The sequence below is a fragment of the Tamandua tetradactyla genome, chromosome 2 (genome assembly GCF_023851605.1).
Source record: "Tamandua tetradactyla isolate mTamTet1 chromosome 2, mTamTet1.pri, whole genome shotgun sequence".
Classification (NCBI taxonomy): Eukaryota; Metazoa; Chordata; class Mammalia; order Pilosa; family Myrmecophagidae; genus Tamandua; species Tamandua tetradactyla.
In genome coordinates, this window is record NC_135328.1 from 51,605,011 (window position 1) to 51,627,676 (window position 22,666).

The 22,666-nt window shown below is 46.0% G+C and overlaps 1 protein-coding gene across 3 annotated transcripts in view; it reads right to left on the reverse strand.

Annotated features, from left to right (window-relative positions):
- Window positions 1-22,155, reverse strand: part of ZER1 (zyg-11 related cell cycle regulator) — a 29,472-nt gene extending 7,317 nt beyond the window's left edge. The window contains exons 1-14 of one of the 3 annotated variants that reach the window (XM_077146673.1): window positions 22,021-22,155; window positions 21,789-21,859; window positions 10,582-10,833; window positions 9,096-9,246; window positions 8,437-8,873; window positions 7,927-8,103; window positions 7,276-7,390; window positions 6,978-7,124; window positions 6,389-6,562; window positions 3,252-3,467; window positions 2,355-2,396; window positions 2,067-2,186; window positions 1,246-1,361; window positions 705-893 (exon numbers count right to left, since the gene is read on the reverse strand). In XM_077146673.1, the coding sequence (XP_077002788.1) occupies window positions 705-893; window positions 1,246-1,361; window positions 2,067-2,186; window positions 2,355-2,396; window positions 3,252-3,467; window positions 6,389-6,562; window positions 6,978-7,124; window positions 7,276-7,390; window positions 7,927-8,103; window positions 8,437-8,873; window positions 9,096-9,246; window positions 10,582-10,739 (2,042 nt within the window). In that variant the 5' untranslated portion in view covers window positions 10,740-10,833; window positions 21,789-21,859; window positions 22,021-22,155. The remainder of the gene's footprint in view (window positions 1-704; window positions 894-1,245; window positions 1,362-2,066; window positions 2,187-2,354; window positions 2,397-3,251; window positions 3,468-6,388; window positions 6,563-6,977; window positions 7,125-7,275; window positions 7,391-7,926; window positions 8,104-8,436; window positions 8,874-9,095; window positions 9,247-10,581; window positions 10,834-21,788; window positions 21,860-22,020) is intronic. The other 2 variants (XM_077146682.1, XM_077146667.1) reach the window with 2 other exon arrangements.
- Window positions 22,156-22,666: the final 511 nt, after the last annotated feature.

A 22,666-nucleotide genomic window follows, 5' to 3' on the forward strand; every position in this document is an offset into this window, starting at 1 on the left:
GCACTGGGAAATAGAAGAAAATGTGACCACATTTCCGAAAGGGCCTTCTATGGGCCATCTGGAGTCATGGTTCCAAAGCCTGAAAAATGTACATGCGAATCTTCTGGCCCAGCAATTCCACTTCCCCTCTCCTCAGGAACTTCAGTAACTGGAGCATGGACAAAACCACAAGCAGAAGCTCATTTCTGCCAGTATGGATGTTCAATTTAAATGTCAATTAGTACAGGATGGCCTAAGCTGACCCACAGTGGAAAATGGCTCAGTTGTTACAAAACCAGGGAGACCCATACTTGTGACTGGAAAGTTAGCTAGCAACATGGTAAGAATTGTTGCCAATTTGAATTGAAGTAACTAAATCTGTGCTAAGAATGGACACTAGAATGTTATCAGGGCTTCTCTTATAGGGGGTATGACCAGGAGTGATTTCTGCTTTGCTTCCTATTTTCCTATCTGTATTTCCTCATCAAATGTTTAGTAATTACCCAAAAGTATTTGTAAAGAGTGTTTTTGGGCATATACAGGTGTAGATGTGCATGAGAAATGTACATTCGAGACTTGTGCACATTAGGCTCTTATGTGTGAACTTCCTCAATAATAAGAACAAAAACCCTGACAAAGGACTAGAAGAAAGACAATAAGCTCTGACCAGACCTTGCCCCAGCACTTACTACAGTTCCACACCCCAGCCCCTCCCGACCCTGCACCTGTAATTGATGTTTCTCCGTGAGTTGATGTCCCAGCTTTGGATGGCTGTCCACATGCGCTCCTCTACCTCCTCCCGCTGGGGTTCACAGATGCCCCAGGCCTCAGGCCCGTCAAACATGATGTGGGAGAGGACACCGCAGGCATTGTAGGAAACTTCAATCCCATCTGCTTTGCTCTCCAGCAGATTGCTGACAGGGAGAAGAAAGAGAAGTGGAGTCCTATTTGCCCCAGTTCCTCTTCAGACGCCAGCTGCTGGACCCCAATTCAGAAACCAGATGCCAGAATACTATTTATTTTGTATAACTTAGTATCTACATCCAGACTACTTTTAAAAGGGAGTTGAAGTCACTTAAGATAAGATCTGGCTCAACACGACCATCTAATGAAGGGCTGAAAGAATAAGAAACCACATTATAGAGGGAAAGTGATATTTCTAACAGAAATCTCAGCTAAGAGGAACTGCAGCAACTGAATGCAGACTGGACAGAGCGCTGTGCATCCTGGCAACCAAGGCAAAAGAGAGAGGAGGGAAGTACCAACCTGAAGACACTGATGAATTGGGAGGTCATGAGCTGGGGCCGCAGCTCCTTCACCTCTGCTACATTCCCTAAGAGTCCCAGCATATTCCGATGCAATTCCTGCTTTTCTGGGAATTCCTGGCAAAATGAGGCAATTGGGGCCATCTCAATTAGAATTCAATTACTTTGTCCCTGGAATTGTTACCTAAAAGCTTTCTGGGCTTCAGTCGGGCCATTCCAGCTAGACAAAGAGGGAGTGCAACCTGCTGCCCACATACCTTCCAATGAACCTAGGACAGTGCTGGGTACACTCTATAAGGGATTTAAAATGGAGGCTCCCTGCAACCAAGACAAAGGTGGAATGGAGATATGACCTATGTGGCTATGAGTGGGACAAATGTGTTTCTATTTACCAGAACTCAAAATATTAATTTAAGGGGATCCCCTGAACTGAGACTGGAGCAAAGAAAATAGAGGAAGAGTTTTAGGATGAACAGACAATCCTACCGGACAGATTCTGTCCTCTGTCCAGCTGATATCCCAATGGACGCCAGCCAGCTCTAGGCAGCCTGAGAAATCACTGCTGAGAAGGAAAGGGCCAGGTTTTCCCTTGGAGAGCTCTTAAGAGAGGACCCAGCCAGGCCGTCTGGGTCAGGGAAGGTCTGTGGAGCTTCTTTTAGCAGCAGAGCCTGGGCTGGTGGACCCATGAATTTGTCCCACTGCCCTTCAGCGGGAACCATGCGGTGAGGGGGGTGCTGATGGATTTGGTGGTGGGGAGCCTAGGGACAGAAAAGTGACCATGTGGACATCAAGGAGGCTGCTGCCATTGGAGGTCAGTACTACCTTCAGGCAGTCTAGGAAGAGCTTCATGCCATTGAAGTTGAGGAACATCTCGCAGTTGTCAGGCGTCTCATCCGTGATGTTCCACAGGGCGCTCCAGGAGAACTCCATCACCTGGTCACACTGCGAGGAGCAGGGAAGAACTCAGCAAAGGTTTGCCTGCACCGGCCCTTCAGGCTGGCGGCACTGGTGAGGGGGTCCCCTGACAAAACATGGATATCCCCCAAGGGCAAACCACTCCCCTCCCAGGGTAGGGCAAGGGCAGAATGGCGCCACGAAGACTCGACTTACTATTTTGTCTAGCAGCTTCTTCTGAATCAGCTTCAGCATGGTCTGTGGGCAAAGAGGGCTTGCTGAGGGGCCAGGACCCAAGAACTACCAAATCTCCCAACAATCCAGGATGGAGAGAGTATCTTCAGAATCAGTGATTCAATTCCTGGTTAAAACATTCTGGTAAAACCAAATCTCCGTATCTATTTGGGAGGCTATTTGAAGAAATTCAATCCATAGGAACTCAGCATGTGACATCAGGAGGCCTGGGTGCTAGCCTTGGTTCTACAAACCTCTGTGACTTTGGGCATGGCCCTTCCCCTCTCTGGGTTCAGCTTCCCCAGTGAAAAAATATGAGGAGGAGACTGGATACTCTTGAGTCCCTTCCTCTTTCTTTCCTTCTTTTCTTCAGCAAATATTTATCATCTCCCCATTGTGCATCAGGGCCCGTGATAGGAAGTGCTGGGGCCGTAATGATGAAATGACAAGCTGACAATCAAGCGGGGAGGCCAACATTAAACAGATATTCCTTTAAATATTTATTTAATCACAAATGAAATGGTATAACAACGGCACCCAACCTGGTCTGGGGAGGCAGGGAGTGACTTTCTAAGTGGGACTAAGTGAATGAGTGAAGGGGGCTGGGAGAGAATGGCACAGTGTTCTAGATGGAGGAAATCTATAGAGGTCATAGCAACACTGTTGCTACAGTGAATGTTGCTATGGAAGGAAATTCTTCCTTTGGTATATGCCTTAGCATAAAGGTACCCTCTACCCCCACCCTAGGTCCTCGTCTGAGACTCTCACCAAAAATGGAGAGGTGTGGAATGTGATGGGGGATGGCTCCATTGTTACTGGAAGAGAGCCCAGGAGGCAGGGCTATGGGGGAAGAAAGGAGGGAGGGTGCAGCTTACATACCACCACAAAGCCCATCTTGCCCACGGCCTCCTTGTGGTCATTGTCCACCTGGCATACCAGGGCATTGCAGAGGTGCACGGCGATGCGCTGGATTGACTCATCCTGCCTTGTGGGGTTGAGGATGCTGAGTAGGAGCTCATTGACCCGGCGATACTGGAATTCCAGCTCCTCAGGGATACTGAAGTTGCAGAGGGTCAAGCAGCAGTTCCGCTGGACCTGGGCAGTACAGGAGACAAGTGGACCACGTTTGGGGTCAGATTCAGCTGCTAGTTTGAAGGATTATCTAGAGGCAGGAGATGCATCTAGAGCTGCAGTGGTTCAAGAAAGCTTCCCAGAAGCTTCCCAAAAGGGGAGATTGCAAGCCTTCTTCTTTTTAAAAAGTATTTTTTAAACAAATATGAAATATAATCTTTGTACAAGAGTACAAAAAACCAAACATATAATTTACAAATAGTTATAAAGTGAGCACTCACATAACCACCACCCAGGTCAAGAAATAAAACATTGCCAGTTCTCTGCAGCCCCCATATGTCCCTTCTTGATCATAAACCCCTCCTTCCCCACTAGAGATAAACCTGTTCTTTGCTTTGCTCCATGAATGATTCTGTTGCTTTTTTCAATCACAGAATTGTAAGATCAACCAAATCGTTAGACATTCATTTGCTGGAATTCATTCCTTTTTAATTGCAGTGTAGTATTCCATTGTGATGTTATCTTACTTTATTCATCCATTCTACTGCTTCTGATGGTAGGCTGCCTGCAATTTTTGGCTACTGTGGACAATGTTTTATACATGCATTTGGTGTCCAAGTACATGGGTTTCTCTAGGGCACAGACACCAAACAGTGGAACTGTTGGGTTACAGGTATGTGTGTCTTCAACTTTACTAAATAACACCAGTCTATTTTCCAAAGTGGTTGTACCAACCTACACTCCTACCAGCAGTGTATGAGAATTCTAGTGGCTCCACATCCTTCTCTTTGTATTATCTGCAGGTTTATTATATATTTTTACAATGGTCTCAGTATTTTCCTCAAAATGTAATTTCCTTCCTTCTTTTGTAGATATTGGTGGTTTGCCATAGCTCATTAATCATATAATTTAGAAGACATCACCCTTAGTTAACTTTTTGTCTTTTTTCTCTCTGATATAGAGTTTTTTAATTGAAAAAGAAAATTATTTTTAATTATAAAAGCAATATTTATCCACGTTAAAAGCTCACATACTACTATCTGAACAGAAAGTTAAACTCCCTCACCCCATTTTGTTCCCCAGAAGAAATCACTGTTAAAAGTTCGGTGTACATTCTTCCACAGTTTTCTATCATACAAATTCAAACATATATTTGGGAGAGAGGAGGAACAAAAAAAATATTATACATATTGGTCCAAATTTGCTTCTCTTCACTTAACAGTACACCGTGGACGTCTTTCCATGATAGGATGTATGGATCCACCCTAACATCCCACTGTGCGGGTGGACTGTACGTTACTTCTCCTGGCCCCTGTGGCTAAGGCATTTTGGTTTCCTAATCAAATGAGTGTAGATTTATGTGTAGCTTTTTCCTCTAAGAACATTTTCTAAGTGTGAAGTGCTTAGGTCAAAAGATACATATTTTTACAATTTTGGTAGGTCCTGACAATTGCCCTCCAAAAAAGTTATACACTTCACACCCTCCCAGTAGAAAAGTGTACATGAGCTCTTCTCCCCAATCTTTGTCAATGCTGGGTCTCATCAATCTCTTGAGATGAAATGTGGTATTTTATTTTAATTTCCATTTCTTTAATAGGATTTATTAATTCACACGGGGATCTTAAACTAGTATTTTTTTCCATTACAAGAAAAAGAGACACCTGATTATGAAATCAGTCTTAATGTAAGAACAACAACAAAAAAATCACTGGAGTTGGCAAAGTGGAGGGGAAGTGGACATTCTCATCCCTACAGAGAGAGGACAGCACACCACAGCCTTTCTGGAGGAAATTCAATAATATATATCCAATGCTTTAAAAATACACATACCTTTTTCCCTGGCAAGTCTACTCTAAAAATGTATTATAAGGATTATCAGTCAAATGTACTCAGCAAAGCATTGTTTGAAATAGGAGAAATAAAAAAAGCAACCAAAACGTTCACCAGCAGGGACTGCCTGAATAACTGCAGCCCGTGCATGCGGCAGGGTCCTGTCCTGTGAGTCCGTGAGCCTGGGGCTGGGCCTCTGCCTCTGGCCTGAGCACACTGTCCATGACAGAGTGGCTGCTCCGTGGGTGCTGAACACCACGCTGGCACTGACAACTATGAAACAAAGCTGTAACACTGACTGCCTGGGGCAGGGGAGATGGGATTGCGAACAACTTTGACTTTCCAGTCAATATATTCTCATATTCCTTGAAGTTTTTTTGTTTTTAAGCATTAAGCATCTTACTTTTATAATCGGAAAAAAAAGCATTGTTAAAAATGTTGTTGAAATGTTATAGAAATGTATTTGTTGATATGGGAGATGTTCACATTCACAACATGCTTAACATGATGTTTAACATTCACTGTTAAACTGAAAATCCATGTGACACAAACAGGACATACAGTATAATCCCATTTCCTAGATATATATGCAGAGACTAAAATTCATAGCAATAGACAGCCAACATTAATGGTGGTGGGATGGTGGGTGATTTTTATTTTCTTTATTTTTATATATGTATAACTTTTCTGTGATAAAATGTTTAAAATTACTTTTATAATCAAAGTGGCTATTGAGGAAAATAAGTCCCCAGCAGAGTGCTGTCAGGCAGATGGCTGAAGATACAGCACTAGCTAGGGCTAGACACAAAAGGACAGGGTCTCTGGGTAGAGCAGGGTCTGAGGGGATGGAGAGCAGCAGTGGGCCATGAAATGGACTGGTTAGGTGGGGCCAGGTAATGGGAGATCTAAAGGCCGGGTCCTGGGAGCCTGGGAGTATTGTGGTGGGGAGGGGAAGTTGGAGAGGGAGTGGTTTGGATCCAGGAGGGAAAAGGTCGAGAGTAGGCATGGCACCCTGAGGGACCCATGAGTCGGTCGGCATGGCTGGGGCCCAGGGAGAGCAGGAACAGAGGTGGGTGGGGCCAGAGCATGCAGGCCTTGGTGGGTTGGGGGCTCACCGTCACCTCCTGGTAGGATTCCATGCCATTCAGCACCACCTGGATGACCTGCCGGCGTAGCTTGACACTCTGCTCTGAGCGGTACTCAGAATTGGTCAGATAGAAGAGGGCGGCACTGCCTGTCACTTGAATGTTCTTGTCATACTTGTGGCACTTAAGGGCTGTGATGACCAGCTAGATGGAGACAGGACAGGGACCCGGGTTGGCATATCCCATAAAAGTTGTGCTGGGATAGGCCTAAGGCTCTATAAGGAAGGAAACTAGGATCGGGAAGTAGAAACTAGGATGGGGCCATAGTTCTGGAGGCCCTGCTGTTGTGCTCCAGGGCCTTGTGTGGAGCGGGGCCTGAGGGCCAGAGCTCCGGGCAGGGAGTGAACAAGCCCAGTGCTTCAGCAAGTGAGGCACTGTAGGGGCAGAGATGGGGCTTGGAAGGTAGGAGTGCCAGGGCCCTCAGAATGGGGGTGGTGTAAAGGAGGGACAGTGTCCCAAGGGCAGGGCTGGGGCTCTGGGAACATGGCTCAGACAAAGTCTAGTTCCTCCTCAGTGGGAATGGACAGAAGCCTGAGAGGCCACAAGGGTAGGGGCTGACCTTCAGGGCCCGCAGAAGCTGGTTGCAGCGCTCGATGCGTGCAATGTCAAAAAGCAGGTTGATGGCCCGCGAGGTGATCTCAGGGCGGTGCTCTGTGTAGGCCTCAATGGCGTTGAGAACCTGCTCCTCATTTTTGTCACCGCTTACCTGGGGATAGGGCATGCTCAGAACAGTCAGTAAGAGGCTGAGTGGTGGGATTCCCCCATCCCAGGTCAGTACTCTAGGCCCAGGGTGGACACCTTGGTGCCTCCAGCCCAGCCTCCTCCATTCTCCCTGGTCATCCCCACCCCGCTCTCACTTTGTAGGCTGGAATGTGTGTGAGGCGGCATAAGGAGGTCTCGAAGAGCCCGAGGAACTGCAGTGGCCTCTTCAGAGCCCGGAAAGGCATGATGCTGCTCTTAGAAGGCTCGATGCTAGGGAAAGATGATGCTGGGGTCAATGGTGTGGGGCCTGGGGCTGCCCTGGGCTCAACACAAAGAGGGCTTCTCCCTGGGAGTGCCCTCTTCTATGCCATCCAGCCTCATCTCAACATCACCCCAACACTGTGCTCCAGTCAGTGTGAGTATCTGGTAGTTCCCCGATCACTGCTTACACCTTCAGCTACCAGCACTTATACCTGCTGTTTCCTCTGCTACACTTTCCTCTGGCAAACTCATAATGATTCTTCAGGATAATCTGGATGCCATTCCTCCTTCTTCTTTGTTCCAGATCCTCAGGGCAACCCCAGAGCCCTGTGCTTCCCCAACCACAGCCCTTATCATGACCTACTTACTGGTCTGTACCCCACTATCTCACACGGACTCTGAGGGCAGGGCCTGATTCATTTCTTTATCTCCAGAACCCAGAACAGTAGTTGGCAGTGACAACACTTGGTAAATGCTGTTGAATGACTCCCCACCTGCAATCAAAAAGGGTAAGTTCCCAGGAGCTCTCCTGTCTGCAGCCCCACCTGGTCTGCCCTGCTTCCTCGTCCATCTTGGAGATACTGCAGTTCTCTAGGATCATGTGGCCAGAAATGTCCAGGGACATCAGGTTCCCCAGCTTCTGCACAAAGAGGCTCAGCACCTTCCTAGTCAGCTTGAACTTGTAGTAGCTGGAGAGGCGGTCTCGGGAGATGTCCAGGTGCCTGGAGATTGGGGTAGGGGCCACAGGTCAGGATCTGGGCACAGGAGGGAGCTATCTCATAGACTCCTGCTCCCTCAGTCCATATCAGGAGAGGGCCCATCATTGCCACAACTGCTCCAGAGCATTCTGGGGAAAAACCTGCTGGGACCCAAGTGCCCCAAACAGCCCCAATCCAGCTGAAATACTGGGTTTAAGGACTAGAACTTCTCTTCCAAACCCATGCTCTGCCTGGCCAGGGGTTCATAAATCCTCTGAGACTAACAACACTCACCTCCCTCCCTTCCCACCCCTCCCCACCTCCCATCCATGGTAAGCTCTGGGCTGGGCAGCTCACCGCAGCTTGTGCAGCTGAACGATGACACGGATGTGATCATCTGATAGGTCCATGTTGTAGAGCACAAGGGATACTAGGCTATCTTTCCACTGGGTTAGGAAGGCCGCATCGCTTGTCTGAATGCCTGAGAGGTCCAAGGCGGCCAGCGAGTTGAGGGGCCGCAGCAGGGACTCCACGGGGACCCCATCAATCATGCGGCCCAAATTGAGGAAACGTAGGCGGCTAAAACCTTCAAAGGTGAAGTCCTTGACCAGCACCTGGCATGTGGGGTTGACGAGGCACTCATCTTCGCAGCCCCCTGGGTTTTCCTCCTCATAGAAAATGTTTGCACAGCCAAAGAGGCTCAGTGACACCAGGGTATGGCTAAAACTCCTCAGTGTCTGCAGGCTCTTGGCGGACAGCTTCTCACAGTTGGTCAGGTACAGCTCCACCAGGTCCTGGTAGCAGGCACAGCTCTGTCATCACCCCTGCCAACCCCTGCCCTAGGCATTGCCCCTTACAGGTAGATATGGTGGGATTTCACAGTGAGGTAAGAGTGGCTTTGGGATCCCTGGGTAGACGGCTAATGGCCCCAGCCTTGACTACAGTTTGATCCTTTTTGGGCTGGCCTCCCCCACCCCCCATGGCCATCCCCAGTACCCTTGAGATGCACATCTCACCTGCTTGCGAATGGCTTCCAGGTCCTGGTCCTGCACCAAGTCCTCACGGAGATGGATACGGGTGAGGCGTGTGCTGCGGGGGTCTGAAAAGAGGCTGAAGAAGCTTTCATGTGGCTCAAAGTTGCAGGCGGCATTGACTAGCTCCACATACCTGGAAGAGAAGAAAGGTTCAGGGAAGCTGCCCAAGAAACTCTGCCCTTCCTCCAAGGCCCAGCACAAGGCCTTCCTCTTCCTGAAGCCTTCTTTCATCATCCTAGCCTCCTTCTAATAGTACCTGCTTGGATCCTGACCACACTACAGGTGAGACTGGGAGTAAGGGTAGCCCGAGAAGCAGGAACCCAAAGGTAGCTCTCTGGGTAACCTCCTGGTGTTGAAGTGGTCTCAAGAGAAATCCCCGCCCCCCCCCCCCAAAAAAAAGAGCAAATCCCAAGTCTCTTCCCCTCAAATCCTATACATTCCCGTAGCAAACACATACATCTCCTATCCAAATGCATACCCGTTACAAGTCCTCCACAGATGGAGCAGCAGTGCCACTGCCATATACATGCTCATCCTCTTCTTTAAGCAAGCTTTAGTTTCTTTATCATCCCTCCCTTTCAAATGGGACAATTAAGCCAAGTGGTTGGAGTTTCCAGCTGGGTAGGGCAAGCCCTCAAAACACCCTGTTGATGTATTAGCTCATAAAAGAATTCTGGTCTGGTGGAAAAGCTCTGGAGTCGAACCTGGCTTGGTTGCTTATGTCTGTGAAACAGCATGCAAGTAAATGAATGCCTCCTGTCCCGTTTCTTCATCTGTAAAATCAACCTAACATTGGTCTGCAAAGGGTCCAACTTAGTGCTTGCCCCACATTAAATGCTCAGAACAAAAATATTATTACAAGTGTGGGTCCATTCTCAGGTCACACACATGTTCCCACTTTCACATGCAACTGTCTGGGCTAACAGTCTCCCTCTGGGCATCCAGAGAGAGCTTCTGGCAGTCAGTGAATGCATATCATGCTTTTCAGAGCCCCCATCAGTAGGGAGTCCCTTGGGGAGGGTGAGAGGAGAGGGCACATAAAGATTTTCCAAATGATTCAATCCCTGATCATGGATCATTATTCCAACACTGATATATAATCTTTCATGTCCGCATTCATTTAGTCCACAAACACGTTAGCCTTTTCTCTCTCTCTCATACACACACCTAAATATACACATGCATTCTCACATTCCAACATACCTTTGTGCCACAGAAGCCTACATGTATACGTACATTCATTCCTTTATGTGTACATAGCCACACACATACTAACATGCACACATATACCTTTATGGTTATGGATACACAAATATTCTCTTACAGCCACGGACAACCTGTGCATGAGCATCCTCTCACAGGTGCATACATATCCACACCCCGATGTGGTATACACACACAGTCCATCTCTCTCCACACATGCTCGTGCTAAGACTTGCACACTGCCCCAACCCTTGGCCCTGCTCACTCATTGACAAGTCGATCACAGATTTCACTGGGCAGGAAGATGTCTGGATGTAGCCGCAGGGTCTCCTTGTCCAGCAGATAGCCCAGGGTGCCATCCAGGTTGCGCAGGCAGAAGTCGGTACAGAGGGCCATCAAGGACTCAGGAGTGTCTGACGCCATGCTGGGGGCAGGCAGGTGGGCCACTCCAGCATAGGGGCCCTCAGGGGCAGGAGTGAGTTCCCAGCACTCACAGGATCATTGGCAGAGCCAGAGCCTGGGGAATGAAAAGAAGCCAACTGAGTTACACAAAAGTGTCAGAACCATCAGCTGAGCTATGTCTACTCTCCAAGCAGGGAAACTGAGGCTTTGGAGATTATGTTTGAAGTAGACGCTCAGCAGGGCTCCAGGACTTCTGACCCCTTGCCTCTCTGATGTACCACCACTTAAGCATGATTTGACCTACAAACAGCACAGGGCTTTGTCCAAGTATCTCTATGCCTTCACAATGCCTGTGGGCAGACATATTTGTGTTGGGGACAGAATGCTTGCAGGAGATTTCACCATTTGCTCTTGACAATCTTAGCAGCTATTCTGAGGTGTCTCTTACTGTGGGGTATTTCTTAACTTGTATACAGCTATCACTGATTGAGCATATGGTAAGTGTCAGAGTTTTGTAGATATTATATCCCTCAATTAAAAATGAAGACTCCTCCCAAGAGAAATGAAAACATATACCCAAATAAAGACTTCCCCATAAATGTTCATAGCAGCATTATTCATAATAGTAGAAAATGGAAGCAACTCAAATGTCTATCAACTCATAAACAAATAAACAAAATGTGGAATATCCATACAGTGGAATATTATTTAGCCATAAAACAAATATAGTACCGATACATGCATCAACATGGATGAACCTTGAAAACATAATGCTTAGTGAAAGAAGCCAGACACAAAGGACAAATATTGTATGATTCTATTTATAGAAAATGTCTGGAATAAACAGAGGCAGAAGTAGATTAGTGGTTGCCTAAGGCTAGGCAGCTGGGGGAAAATAGAGCATGACTGTTAATGGGTACAGGGTTTCTTTTCAAGGTGATGAAAATTATCTAAAATTGACTGTGGTGATGGTTGCACAGCTGTGAATATACTAAAAATTATTGAATTGTAAATTTTAAATAGGTGAACTGTATGTATGGTATGTAAATTATATCTAAAAAAAATTGTTATACAAAAAGGTAGTCTCCTACTATCTTCATGACCTTAGGATAGGTAAAGATTTCTTAAATAGAACTAAAAAAGTGTTAGGGGAAATTGATAAACTTTATCTGCACTGAAATGAATTTCTCTTCATACAAATGTGAAAGGTAATACAATAAAGCTTCTAGAAGAAAACACATGCATTTATCTGTATGACTTTGGGGTAGGCAATGATTTCTTTAGTAACACATACACAGAAAACAAACCCATAAGTCATAAGGAGAAAGAAATTGATAAGCAGGACTTTGTCAAAATTAAAAACCGTTCATCAGAAGATACTATTAATTGCAAATGTTCCAAGAAATGATCATGATGATGAATATCCAACTATGTGATGATATTGTGAATTACTGATTATATATGTAGAATGGAATGATAAATAATTATGAATATTTGCATTTGTTTAGTGTCTTTTGGTATTAAAATTTGTTTTAATTAATAAAAAATACCATTAAGAAAGAGAAAAGACAAAAAGATAAATATTGTATGAACTCACTTACATTAAATAATCAGAATATACAGATTCACATTCACAAAGACAGAAACTTGAATACAAGTTACCAGGGGTGGAGTGAAGGTGAGGAATGGGTAGTTAATGCTTAATTGGTACAAAGCTTCTATTTGAAGTGATGAAAAAGTTTTGGTGGTGATGGTGACCCAACATTGTGAATGTAATTAAACAATGAATTATATAACTTAAAACTGATAAAATGGGGAATTTTAGGTTTGCATAGCTGTTACTAGAATAAAAATTAAAAGAAAAAGAAAAAGGGCAAGCCACTGGGCCAGGATGAGATATTTGCAATAATATATCCAACTATGGGCTCATATTCAAAATATATAAATAACTTCTATAAATCAGGTAAAATATAAAAAACCCACATAGCATCCAACTAAAGAATGAGCAAAAGACTTGAATAGGCATTTCATAAAAAGGGAAAGGTCAATGGTTCAGCTTCATAGCTAACAGGGAAATGCATTGTAAAACCACAATGAGATAACATTTCACATCCGATGCTAAATGACTCAATTGCAAACAACAATACAAACAATACCAAGCACAGGTGAAGATAAAGAACAAGAAGTCAGACTGGTAGTGGGAGTGTGAACTGGGGTAAACTGGGAGTTAACTGGGAAACCAACACTATCTACTAAAGCTGTTCAATATTCAGCAATTCCACTCTTAGGTATATACGCAATAGAATGCATACATAAATGTTCACCAAAAGACATATAGCAGAATGTTCACAGCAGCACTACTCATAATAGCCCCAAACAGAAAATAATTTGAATGTCCATGGACTTGAAATTACTACATGGTAATGAGAGGACACACAAACTACTGTTAACAGCTTGGATGCTCTTAAGATGTTCACTGAAGAGGCAGACACCAAAGAGTATACACTGTATCAATCCATTTATACATTACTCCATTAAGTTCAAAACCAGGAAAAATTAATCTGTGATAGCAGGACTGTGGTTACTTTGGTGATGGTGGGAGAGGACTGGTAGGGATATGTGAGAAAGTTTCTGGGGCTGCAAAGCTTCTAGTCCTTTATCTGAGTGCTGTACACTCAGGTATGTTCACTTCGTGAAAATTCATTGAGCTGTACATTCATGATGTATACTCATGTTGTACATTTTAAAATGTACATTATAATTCAATAAAAAGTTATGATAGTGGCCTGGACACCTAAGAGGTCCATGCTTAGAAGGGATCTGACATTCAGTCAAGTGAAATTCTGATAGTGCATCCCTAGCTAAGTGGGTAACAGAGAATGAAAATGGAAACTTCACATTCAAATCGAGTGATTAAGATCGAAAATGATTAACCATTTATAGAACCAAAGATAGCCAAGATTCAACCCCAAATCAACATTTCCCTATCAGTCTACAACAGAGAGGGGTGAAAAAAAACAAAAACAAAAACAGGTAACACTCATCTGGGGTGTTAGAAGTCAGGGCAGGGATTACCTTTGCAGGTGATCGGTAATGAGAAAGTGGCAGAAGGAGCTTCTGGGAGTGCTGTGTTGGTGTGTTCACTTTTGAAAATTCGTCACACTGTGCACTCACATTCTGTATGCCTTTTCTTGTTATACTTCAAAATAAGTTAAAAAACAAACAAACAAAACAACAGAAGTGCAAGCTCTGTGATGAGACAGATATGTTTTAACCTGGTCCCACACAACTCACTGCCTGGTAAACTACTTTACCTCTCTGGATTTCAGTTTCCTCATCTGGAAAATGGGGAGAAGAATCCCCACCTCCCAGGGCTATGGGAGTAAAAGAGATACTGTCAGGAAAATGCTCGCTCCCAAAGCCTGACATAGACTAAGGCCAAGAGAGAAGGTACTTGGTCCTAAACAGGATTTGAACCTGGTCTCTCTTGCCTCTATCCATGCCATCTCTTGGAGGGCTCCAACAGGGTATAATGCCCAGTATTGCATATGGCTTCTTAGAGTCTCCCTGTCACAACTATGAGCCTTCCAGGCTGCCCAGAAAATCCAATGGTTGGCTACAGAGCATCTAGACTTTGGAGTCAGCCAGTTCTGAGTTCAAGTTCTGACCTCAATTACTGATGACTATGCTCAAAGAGCTCTGGAGTCAGGCAGACTTGGTGTCAAGTCTCAGCCCTACCACTTAAGAGTGGATGAATTTGGCAAGTGTCTTCATCTCTCTGTCCCTCATTTTCTTCTTCTCTGATTTAGGGGCAACAGTACTCTTTCCATGGCACTATGGAAGATTACATGGAATAATAGAGAAAGGGTGGGCCTGAAATACTATAGAAATAATATAGAAAGGGTGGGCCAGTGGGCCTGGGTGTCTGGCAGGTAGTAACCACTCAATAACAGGCAGCTATTGTTATTATAATCGTCACCTTCTACTTCAACTGCAATAGCCCCAAACAGAGGAGCATCTGTTCCACAACCAGGCCCACTGCCAGTTGTCTCACCGACAATGTGACAATAACCAGGATGACTGGGCTTTAGGCACAGCCTTCCTTTGCCTTCATTCACTTACATATCAACAGCCCAGCAGCCTCCCCTGCCTGGGAAATGAGCCAGAGGGAGCACCGCTGGCAGGGAAACCCTGCTCTGCTGGAAACTGACAAGTCCAATCTCTTTTACAAGTCATTCAAGGACTCCAGAATTAGAACCATCTTTCTGGCCTATTTGGTCCCTACTGATCCCCTGCTTCAGCCAGTCTGGCCTCCCTCATGGTACTAGAAATATACAACATACACAGGGTCACCTTCAGATCTTGACTCAGTCTGTTCTCTTTCAATTGGGGCTGTCCAAATTCAATTAATAAATTCCTTTCATTGCTAAATACTGCCTCCCTCCCCAAATATCCATACCTGAATCTCTTCCAGGACACATCCCCTGACCACTCCAGTCTACTCTATCTTTGAATTCTCCTCTTTATTTAGCTAATGCCTCAGTGCTTTCTCTGGGTGCTTCTGTGACCTGTCAGAGAGCTCTGCTTATGCCCTCACAGGTCGTACCACATCAACTAATGCTTCGTACCAATGCCTGTTTAGTTATCCTTCTTCTTTGCCTGCTGGTCAGTTCCTTGAGGGGCAGGGACCAGGATGGCCTTGCTTGGCACTGCATCCTGGGCCAAGCCCAGGTCATTTACTTATTCATTCAATAACTATCTATTAAGCACTGAGGGTATAAGGATGAGCAAAACTGGACAAGGTCCTTGCCCTCATGGGGCACGCTGGCACCAGCGGGAGATAGATATTCATCTAAGAATCACACACAAATGCACGTCAATTCATAACGGTTCCAGTGTTCTAAAGGAGAGGAGGGGGATCTAAAGGAACCTGCCCAGGACTAGGGAGTCAGAACAGGCTTTCTTGGAAGTGACATTTTCAGTTGAGACCCAAAGGATGAGTCACAGTCAACTCTGGTGCTGGGGAGAGAAAGGAAAGGCGTTCTGGGAAGAAAAAGATCTGCAAAGGCTGCAAGGAGAGTGGATGTGTGGGATGTTGGCACTTCGGACCCAATTCCATAATAAGTATTTGCTGAATGAACAAAGGAAGGACTAAGCACCTATTCTGGGGCCTGATGTAAAAGAGGGGTTCAACAACTGCCCGTGGAAGGAAAGAGTAGGGCCTTGCAGTTTGTACCACAGATGCTCTTGTATCCTCCCTGCCTACTGTGTGCAGGACATAGTGGACATCTATCTAGTCACAGATGAAGCTTCACAACTCTGAATGAGAGAAAGCCACCAGGACTTTGCCTTTTCTGTAGGTTTGAGCCCAGTTACCAAGGTAACACCCTGACTCCGCTCACCAAGTGGAAGAAATATCATACCAGGCACCAAGATTAGCAAAAGTCACCCCCCTCCCAAGGTAAACCATGCAGATGGCACCATCTGCTAACTTTCCTTTGGCCATACCAACCCTGGCTATCTGGAACTAGAGTGAGTGGAGGAGGAAGGAGCTGTCCTCATGTTAGCACAAAGGCTGAGAGGCCTGGGGGCTGGGATACCCTACCAGTTGTGCCATATCCAGCCGCAGTGCCTGGCACCCACCAAAGGCATCCCATCTCTGCCCATCCTATACCCTAGGGACCCTCATTCTCATGGCGGGCATTGACCATCTGGAATTCTGTCAACTGAGGACAGAGGAAACTCTGATTATGACAGAATGTCACACAGCAAAAACCATGCATCTTTGTCTATCCCTTTTCTTGCAGGTTCTCCATCATGAGCCTATGATACCCAGGAGGGAAGAGCAATAAGGAGAAGAGGAAAAGAACAAAAACATCAGCAATAGCAGCAGCTGCCATGCTGCCTCCATGTTGGTGGCTTGTGTTCTTGCAGACGTGGTACTATGCTTTTAAACGCTTTATTTCATATACTCTCTTATTTAACCAACAAAAACAATGTCTCCTAGTACCCAGTATTTGTAATTGACGAATTAGTTGAATGTGTGTGATCACCGCCACCACCACCACCACCACCCTGCCAGCCCATGTGCTCTGGGAGGACAGGAACCACATCTGCTCAGACACTCCTGTATCCTCAGTGCCTGCCCCATGCCTGCCATTTACAGAATAAAGATTTGCTTTTGCCTTTTTTTTTGAATGACCTCAGAATAGCATTATAAGGTAGAGGTTGCTATCCTGTTTTTTTGGATGAGGACACTGAGGCTCTCACAATTAAGAAGATTGTTCAAGGTCATGGTACACAACTAACAAGAGTGGAATGCAAACCTAAACCAAACCTGTGCTTCTCATCAAACCATTCGGTCCTCCATCCATTCAACAGAATGGGAAAGAGAAACTGAGGTCCAGAGGAAGGATCAGTGGGACCCTGGCAGCGTCCAGAAGCTCTGAGCCTTGGAGCAGTGCCCACCCTGTGAAATATTAATCTTGGAGCTGGGGGTAAACTCAAACAAATGCCCTATTTACAGAGGCTGGAAGCTCTCCAGGAGAAAGCCAATCATGGGCCAGAAACTAGGGGTGGGAGGCTATTGTGAGGGGAGTAGGGGCAAGCTCCAGGAGTCTGCCAAGGATAAAGTGGCAAGTAAAGGTCAGAGGACATGCCAGATGTCCTAAATCCACAGGGCAGGTTATATTAGGAAGACGAAACAGAATGATGGAAGAGGGCACCTCATCACAGGGCATGTGCTGGTTCCACATGGAGGAAGAGAACTTGGGACGCTGCTGGGTTAGCCTAGGAATAAAATTATCTGGGTTTGTCTTTTGGCCTTAGCGCCATCTTGCTAGAAACTTCCGCGCCATGAGAGCCAAGTGGAGGAAGAAGCGAATGTGCAGGCTGAAGTGCAAAAGAAAGATGAGGCAGAGGTCCAAGTAAACATTAGCCTGTGCACCCATGGAGAGGAGGGGAGCAGAAATAATGGAATGCCAGAGGCCAGGGATGCTGATAAAAGTTGTTGACTGCAGGCTACTGTCTTGATTCTCTCAATGGATCTAGAACTTCCAACATTGTTCAACTTTCCAAAGACCTTTGAAAAACCTTGTTTGTACCAAAACAGTCCCTTTTGGTCCTTTGCCCTGGACCTGTGACATTCTGGACTAGTTCTGTACTCAGTTGTGGCCTGGTGTAACATGTGTATAATAAACCATCTCTTTCGTCTTAAAAGAACAAACAAACAAACAAACAAAAACTATCTGGGTTCTTTTCTTGCAAGCAAATTAATAATCATACCCATATTGAAGTATGTAGCAAGAACTATGCTAAGCATAGCAGCACTTTTTATTCACAATCACCAAAAGGTGGAAGCAACCCAAGTGTCCATTAGCCAATGAATGGATAAACAAAATGTGGCATATCCATACAATGTAATATTATTCAGCCATCAAAAGGAATGACGTTTTAGATATGTGCTACAACATGGATGAACCTTGAAGACATCATGTCAAGTGAAATCAGCCAGACACAAAAGGATAAATATATGATTTTATATGAAATAACTAGAATATTCAATTTTATAGAGACAGAAAGTGGAATACAGGCTAAAAGGGGTGGGATAAGTGGTATGGAAGGAGAGTTAATTCTCAATGGGTACAGAATTTCTGTTTGGGGTGACGGAAAAGTTTTGGTAATGGATGATGGTGATGGTAGCACAACATTGTGGATGTAATTAATATCAATGAACTATATACTTGAAAGTGGTTAAAATAGGAAATTTTATGTTGTATATGTTACCACAATAATATTTTTTTAAAAAAAGAACTATGCTAAGTACTTGACGTGTTAACTTATTTAATTTTTTGAACAATCACATGAGGCAGGACTTATAATCTACAGTTCACAAATGAAACAGGTGAAGTGCTCCGTGGTGTCATATTTTGGGCTCTACATGCATGTTCATAGTGAAGACACACAATAACCTATGAGGTAATATCATTTGGTTTTTCAGGTAAAGAAACTATGGTTAAATATGTGCAATAATCTGCCCAAGGTCCTCCAGTAGTGCTTAGGCTCTTTATCATTATGCCTAAAGAAACTTCCTCCAAACCTCAACTTTTTTTGTAGTATGAGCTTCCACTGCTTCCTTACAACTCTGAGCGTCCTTGGGCACTGAGCAGGTATCACCACTAAATGTTTCATGAGCACGTATCACTTTTTTGCCATGAGACTGGAAGCTTCCTGAGGGTAAGGATCCCGTATGATCCATGGGGTCTGCCTGACACAGTGACTGTGTGACTGGCTAGCTGAAGTGAAGGGACCTCAGTTCTTTGAGGTCTCTAGCCAATATTTATCAGCCATTCACCACTGTCCTTAATTGTCAAGATGTCTGTAAGTGGCACTTACCTGATTGGGTTGCCAAGAAGAAGCCTTGAAATAATGGCAGAAAAGTGGTAACCAATAATTATGAAGAGAGATGGTCCTAAGAATAATGTGTGGAGACCCTTCTGCTCATTTCTGAAGCTGGAGATCAGCTTCAGTGATCGAGCCATATATAGGACACTGGTCCCCAAATAGATGACCCAACAGGGTCTCTGAACTCACATTTCAGGAGGCAAGAACAGCTGAGGTACCAAAGTCAACAAAATAACTCTGGTACAACCCTATGTTTGGTAGCTCACTAAAATATGTCTACGGTGGTAGTAATAATAACAAGAACTGCTCTTTCCCGTTGTAGCGAGCTTTAGATTGTGCTGAATTCTTTTACAATCAGCGTCTCCTTTCATCCTCCCAATAGCCTTCAGAGTTAGCTGGTGGTGGGTGGGAGGGAGACCATTATTCTCAGTGTACAGAAAGGAAAACCAAGGTCCAGAGAAGGGATGGGACTTGCCCAAGTTCGTGTAGCAAGCCAGCAGCAAAGCTGGGGCTTGAACCCAGCTCCCCAGATTGTTAAGTATAGGGTTCTATCACAACAGCCTGTTCTAACATGCTAGCTCTCAGCTTCTAAGTGCTCTGACTTCTCAGTTTCAAATTCTCTGAGCCCAGCTGCCCTGTTCAGTATGGGACCCAAGCCTGAGAAATGTTGTCAGGTTTGAAGGGTGAGGAGGAAGATCAATCACTGTTCTGGCCCTTTAGGATATGATGCAAATTTTCAGCCTCTGCTGGACACTTCTAGATCACAGCCTCCACCAGCAGATTAGCTACCATACATATTTCAACCACACATATAGGCCCAATATAGACTACCTTTTCCAACCTTTCTCCAAGTCACATTTATTTTGACACCATCATTTTGCCTGTTTTATGTTGCAGAATGGGAATTTGCTGGGTACATAAAACAAAACAAAGCAAAAAAACAAAAAAACATCACTTTCCAGTGGCATCAAAAAAGCCAGGATCAAACTACAATCTTTCTGGTGGGATATTCAACCATTCTATTACTACTGAGAGATGTCAGCAAGTTTTCACCTTGTCCCTCGCACTGTTTCCCCAAATACTACTAGCTTAGAGAGGCAGCCAGAGCTGGTGACAACACTAGCTGGCGCTAAAAAGAAAGGCTCTGAGGCAGACCCACAAGCAGAGTTCATCATTATTGTCTTTGTCATCATCATAACCTCTATATAGTCCGTTCTTGCTACATGCCAAATTCTGCACTAAGCCCCTCAGTGAATGATCTCATTTAACCTATTTTACAGATACGGGAACTGAGGTGGAGAAAGTTCCCTTGCCCAAATTCTCACAACCGGGAAACAAAGGCATGACCTGATTTAACCACAGTGCTTGCTCTACGGCCATCCTTTCTGTGTTTATTCCTCCCATGGTCATTACAAAGATGGAAAAAGGGTTATTCCACACAAGACCAGAGTACAACGGCCATTTGTCATCTACAACAAATCTTATTTTTTCTGACCACTGGACATTTCAACAAGTTAGTACAGTTGTAAATGGGTGCTCCTTTAGATACCCCATAATCATCACGTGAACAGCTCCTGACATTCCCAGCATTATCTAACCCTACAGTTCTCTAACCTTCTCTCCAATACTCTTCCCCTCCTTCACTCTGCTCCAGACCCACTGTACTCTTGCTCTTTCTTAAAAGCATCAAGTACATTACTACTTCAGTACTTTTGCACTTGCTGTTCCCCTTGGCAGGAATGCTCTGCCACTACAGAGCTGCATAACTCACTCACTTTCTTTGGGTGTCTGCTCAAATATCACCTTAGAGAGACTTTCCCTGACCACCCTCTCTAAAAAGGCAACTCCTCCGTCTCTGGCCCTCCCCATGGCTCTTCTCTGCTTCCCCACAGCACTTATCACCACCAGACATTTTATATGTTTATTATTTGCTGAATGAATGAATGAATTAAAGAGAGAGAACCTGCATCCCTGCCAACTCCTTCTCTAAGTGTAGCCTCCTATGACCTTTCTCAACGTTGTCTTCCATGCTTATTTGAAACCTGATGAGAAACACTGTGTGGGAAAGATCATAAAAGGTGATTTTCCTGAGGCCTCAGGCATTCTTCACCTCCTTAAAAACCAAATGCAATAACAAGCACAGGCAAAGGTTGGAAATCTTAGTCTCTTTTAGCCTAAGAGCAGCCAATTCAAATTCCACCTACTGAAGTCAGTTTCACTTTCAACTTACCTTTGGGGCTCCTTTGGCCCTCAGGTTGCAACCCCATCCCAGCCCTTCCCCACCCTATTGGATTTCCTTGCACCTTGTCATCCCTTTTGGGAGCTGATCCAGAATGTAAGCGGTCCCTGAGCTTTTAAGCACTACTCCGAGGGAACTTAAGCTCATCCAACAGGTAGGAGGGGCAGTGGCTGGCCCTTTCAGCCCTACATCGATGCTCCATCTTGGAGGGGCATTCGCCAGGGTGTCATTTTCTTTCTGGAGGAACGGGGCTTAGTTTAAAGGTACGTTTCTCTGACTTGGGGGCAGGGATGGAAAAGGAAGCCCGCCCACAATTGGCCGGGATGGATTTATGCAAGTGGCTGCAGGGGCGATGCTGAGGCCCCGGACGCAGTAGGGAGAGAGGAGAGGAGGCGAGCATATCCTTTGGCCCGGGGTCTGGGACCTACCCTGGGATGGGGCTGCCTTCAGCGTTGGGGAGCGGATGGGATGCTTCGTCGGCGAGGAGCGGAGGATGAGGCTGGGGAAAATCCAGGGCCGGTGAGCCTCGAGAGGCAGGGGATCTCGTCAGACTAGGGTCGGGGTCCAGGGGAGACAGGGGTCGGCGGGGCGGAGCTTGGGATCCAGGGACTGGAGCCTCGGACGGGAGGAGGTCGCGACGGGGGACCCCGTGGCCGTTACCTTGCCCTTGGGGCTGCCGGCGGGGCTGAGGGCCGCCAGGTGCTGGCTTCAGGGCCCGGCCCCTCCCCCGATCCGGCTCCTACGGCTCAGAGCCTGCAGCCGCCGCCGCCTCCGCTGTCAACAAACCCCGGGTGCGTCACATCCGGGGCCGCCCCTTAGCAACAGCGAACCGGTTCCCCCAACCCGTCCCACGGCTAACGTGGGCAGCGGTGGCAGAAGGTTCCGGAGCGCCGCGGGGGCTCTTCTCCCTAATACCTGCCAGGTCTAGGGTTGGAGTAGGGAGTGATGTTGGTTCTCCACCCCGGCCCGGAGAACCCTTCCTCCACGGATCTCGCCCTGGTCTCTGAGGGGCCTGTTCGCGTGAAACCGAGGTTCAGTTCCAGCTTTGGCCCTGTCTTAACCCGAGTTCAGCCAGCGGTTAAGAGCAGGACTGACTCTACCTTCCATCGCCGGCGCAGACCTCCCTCTGAGCACCGGCTGCCTACATCCAGAGGCCTGTTGGCCATCTCCTCTTGGCTGCACTCGTACATCCAAAACGCAGTAATCATCTCCCTCCTCACCACCGCCCCCAACTGCTCCTACATCTCCATCTTAGTAAATGGGCCCCTGAACAACTGGACTGTCGGAAAACCAGGAGGTCTGGGAC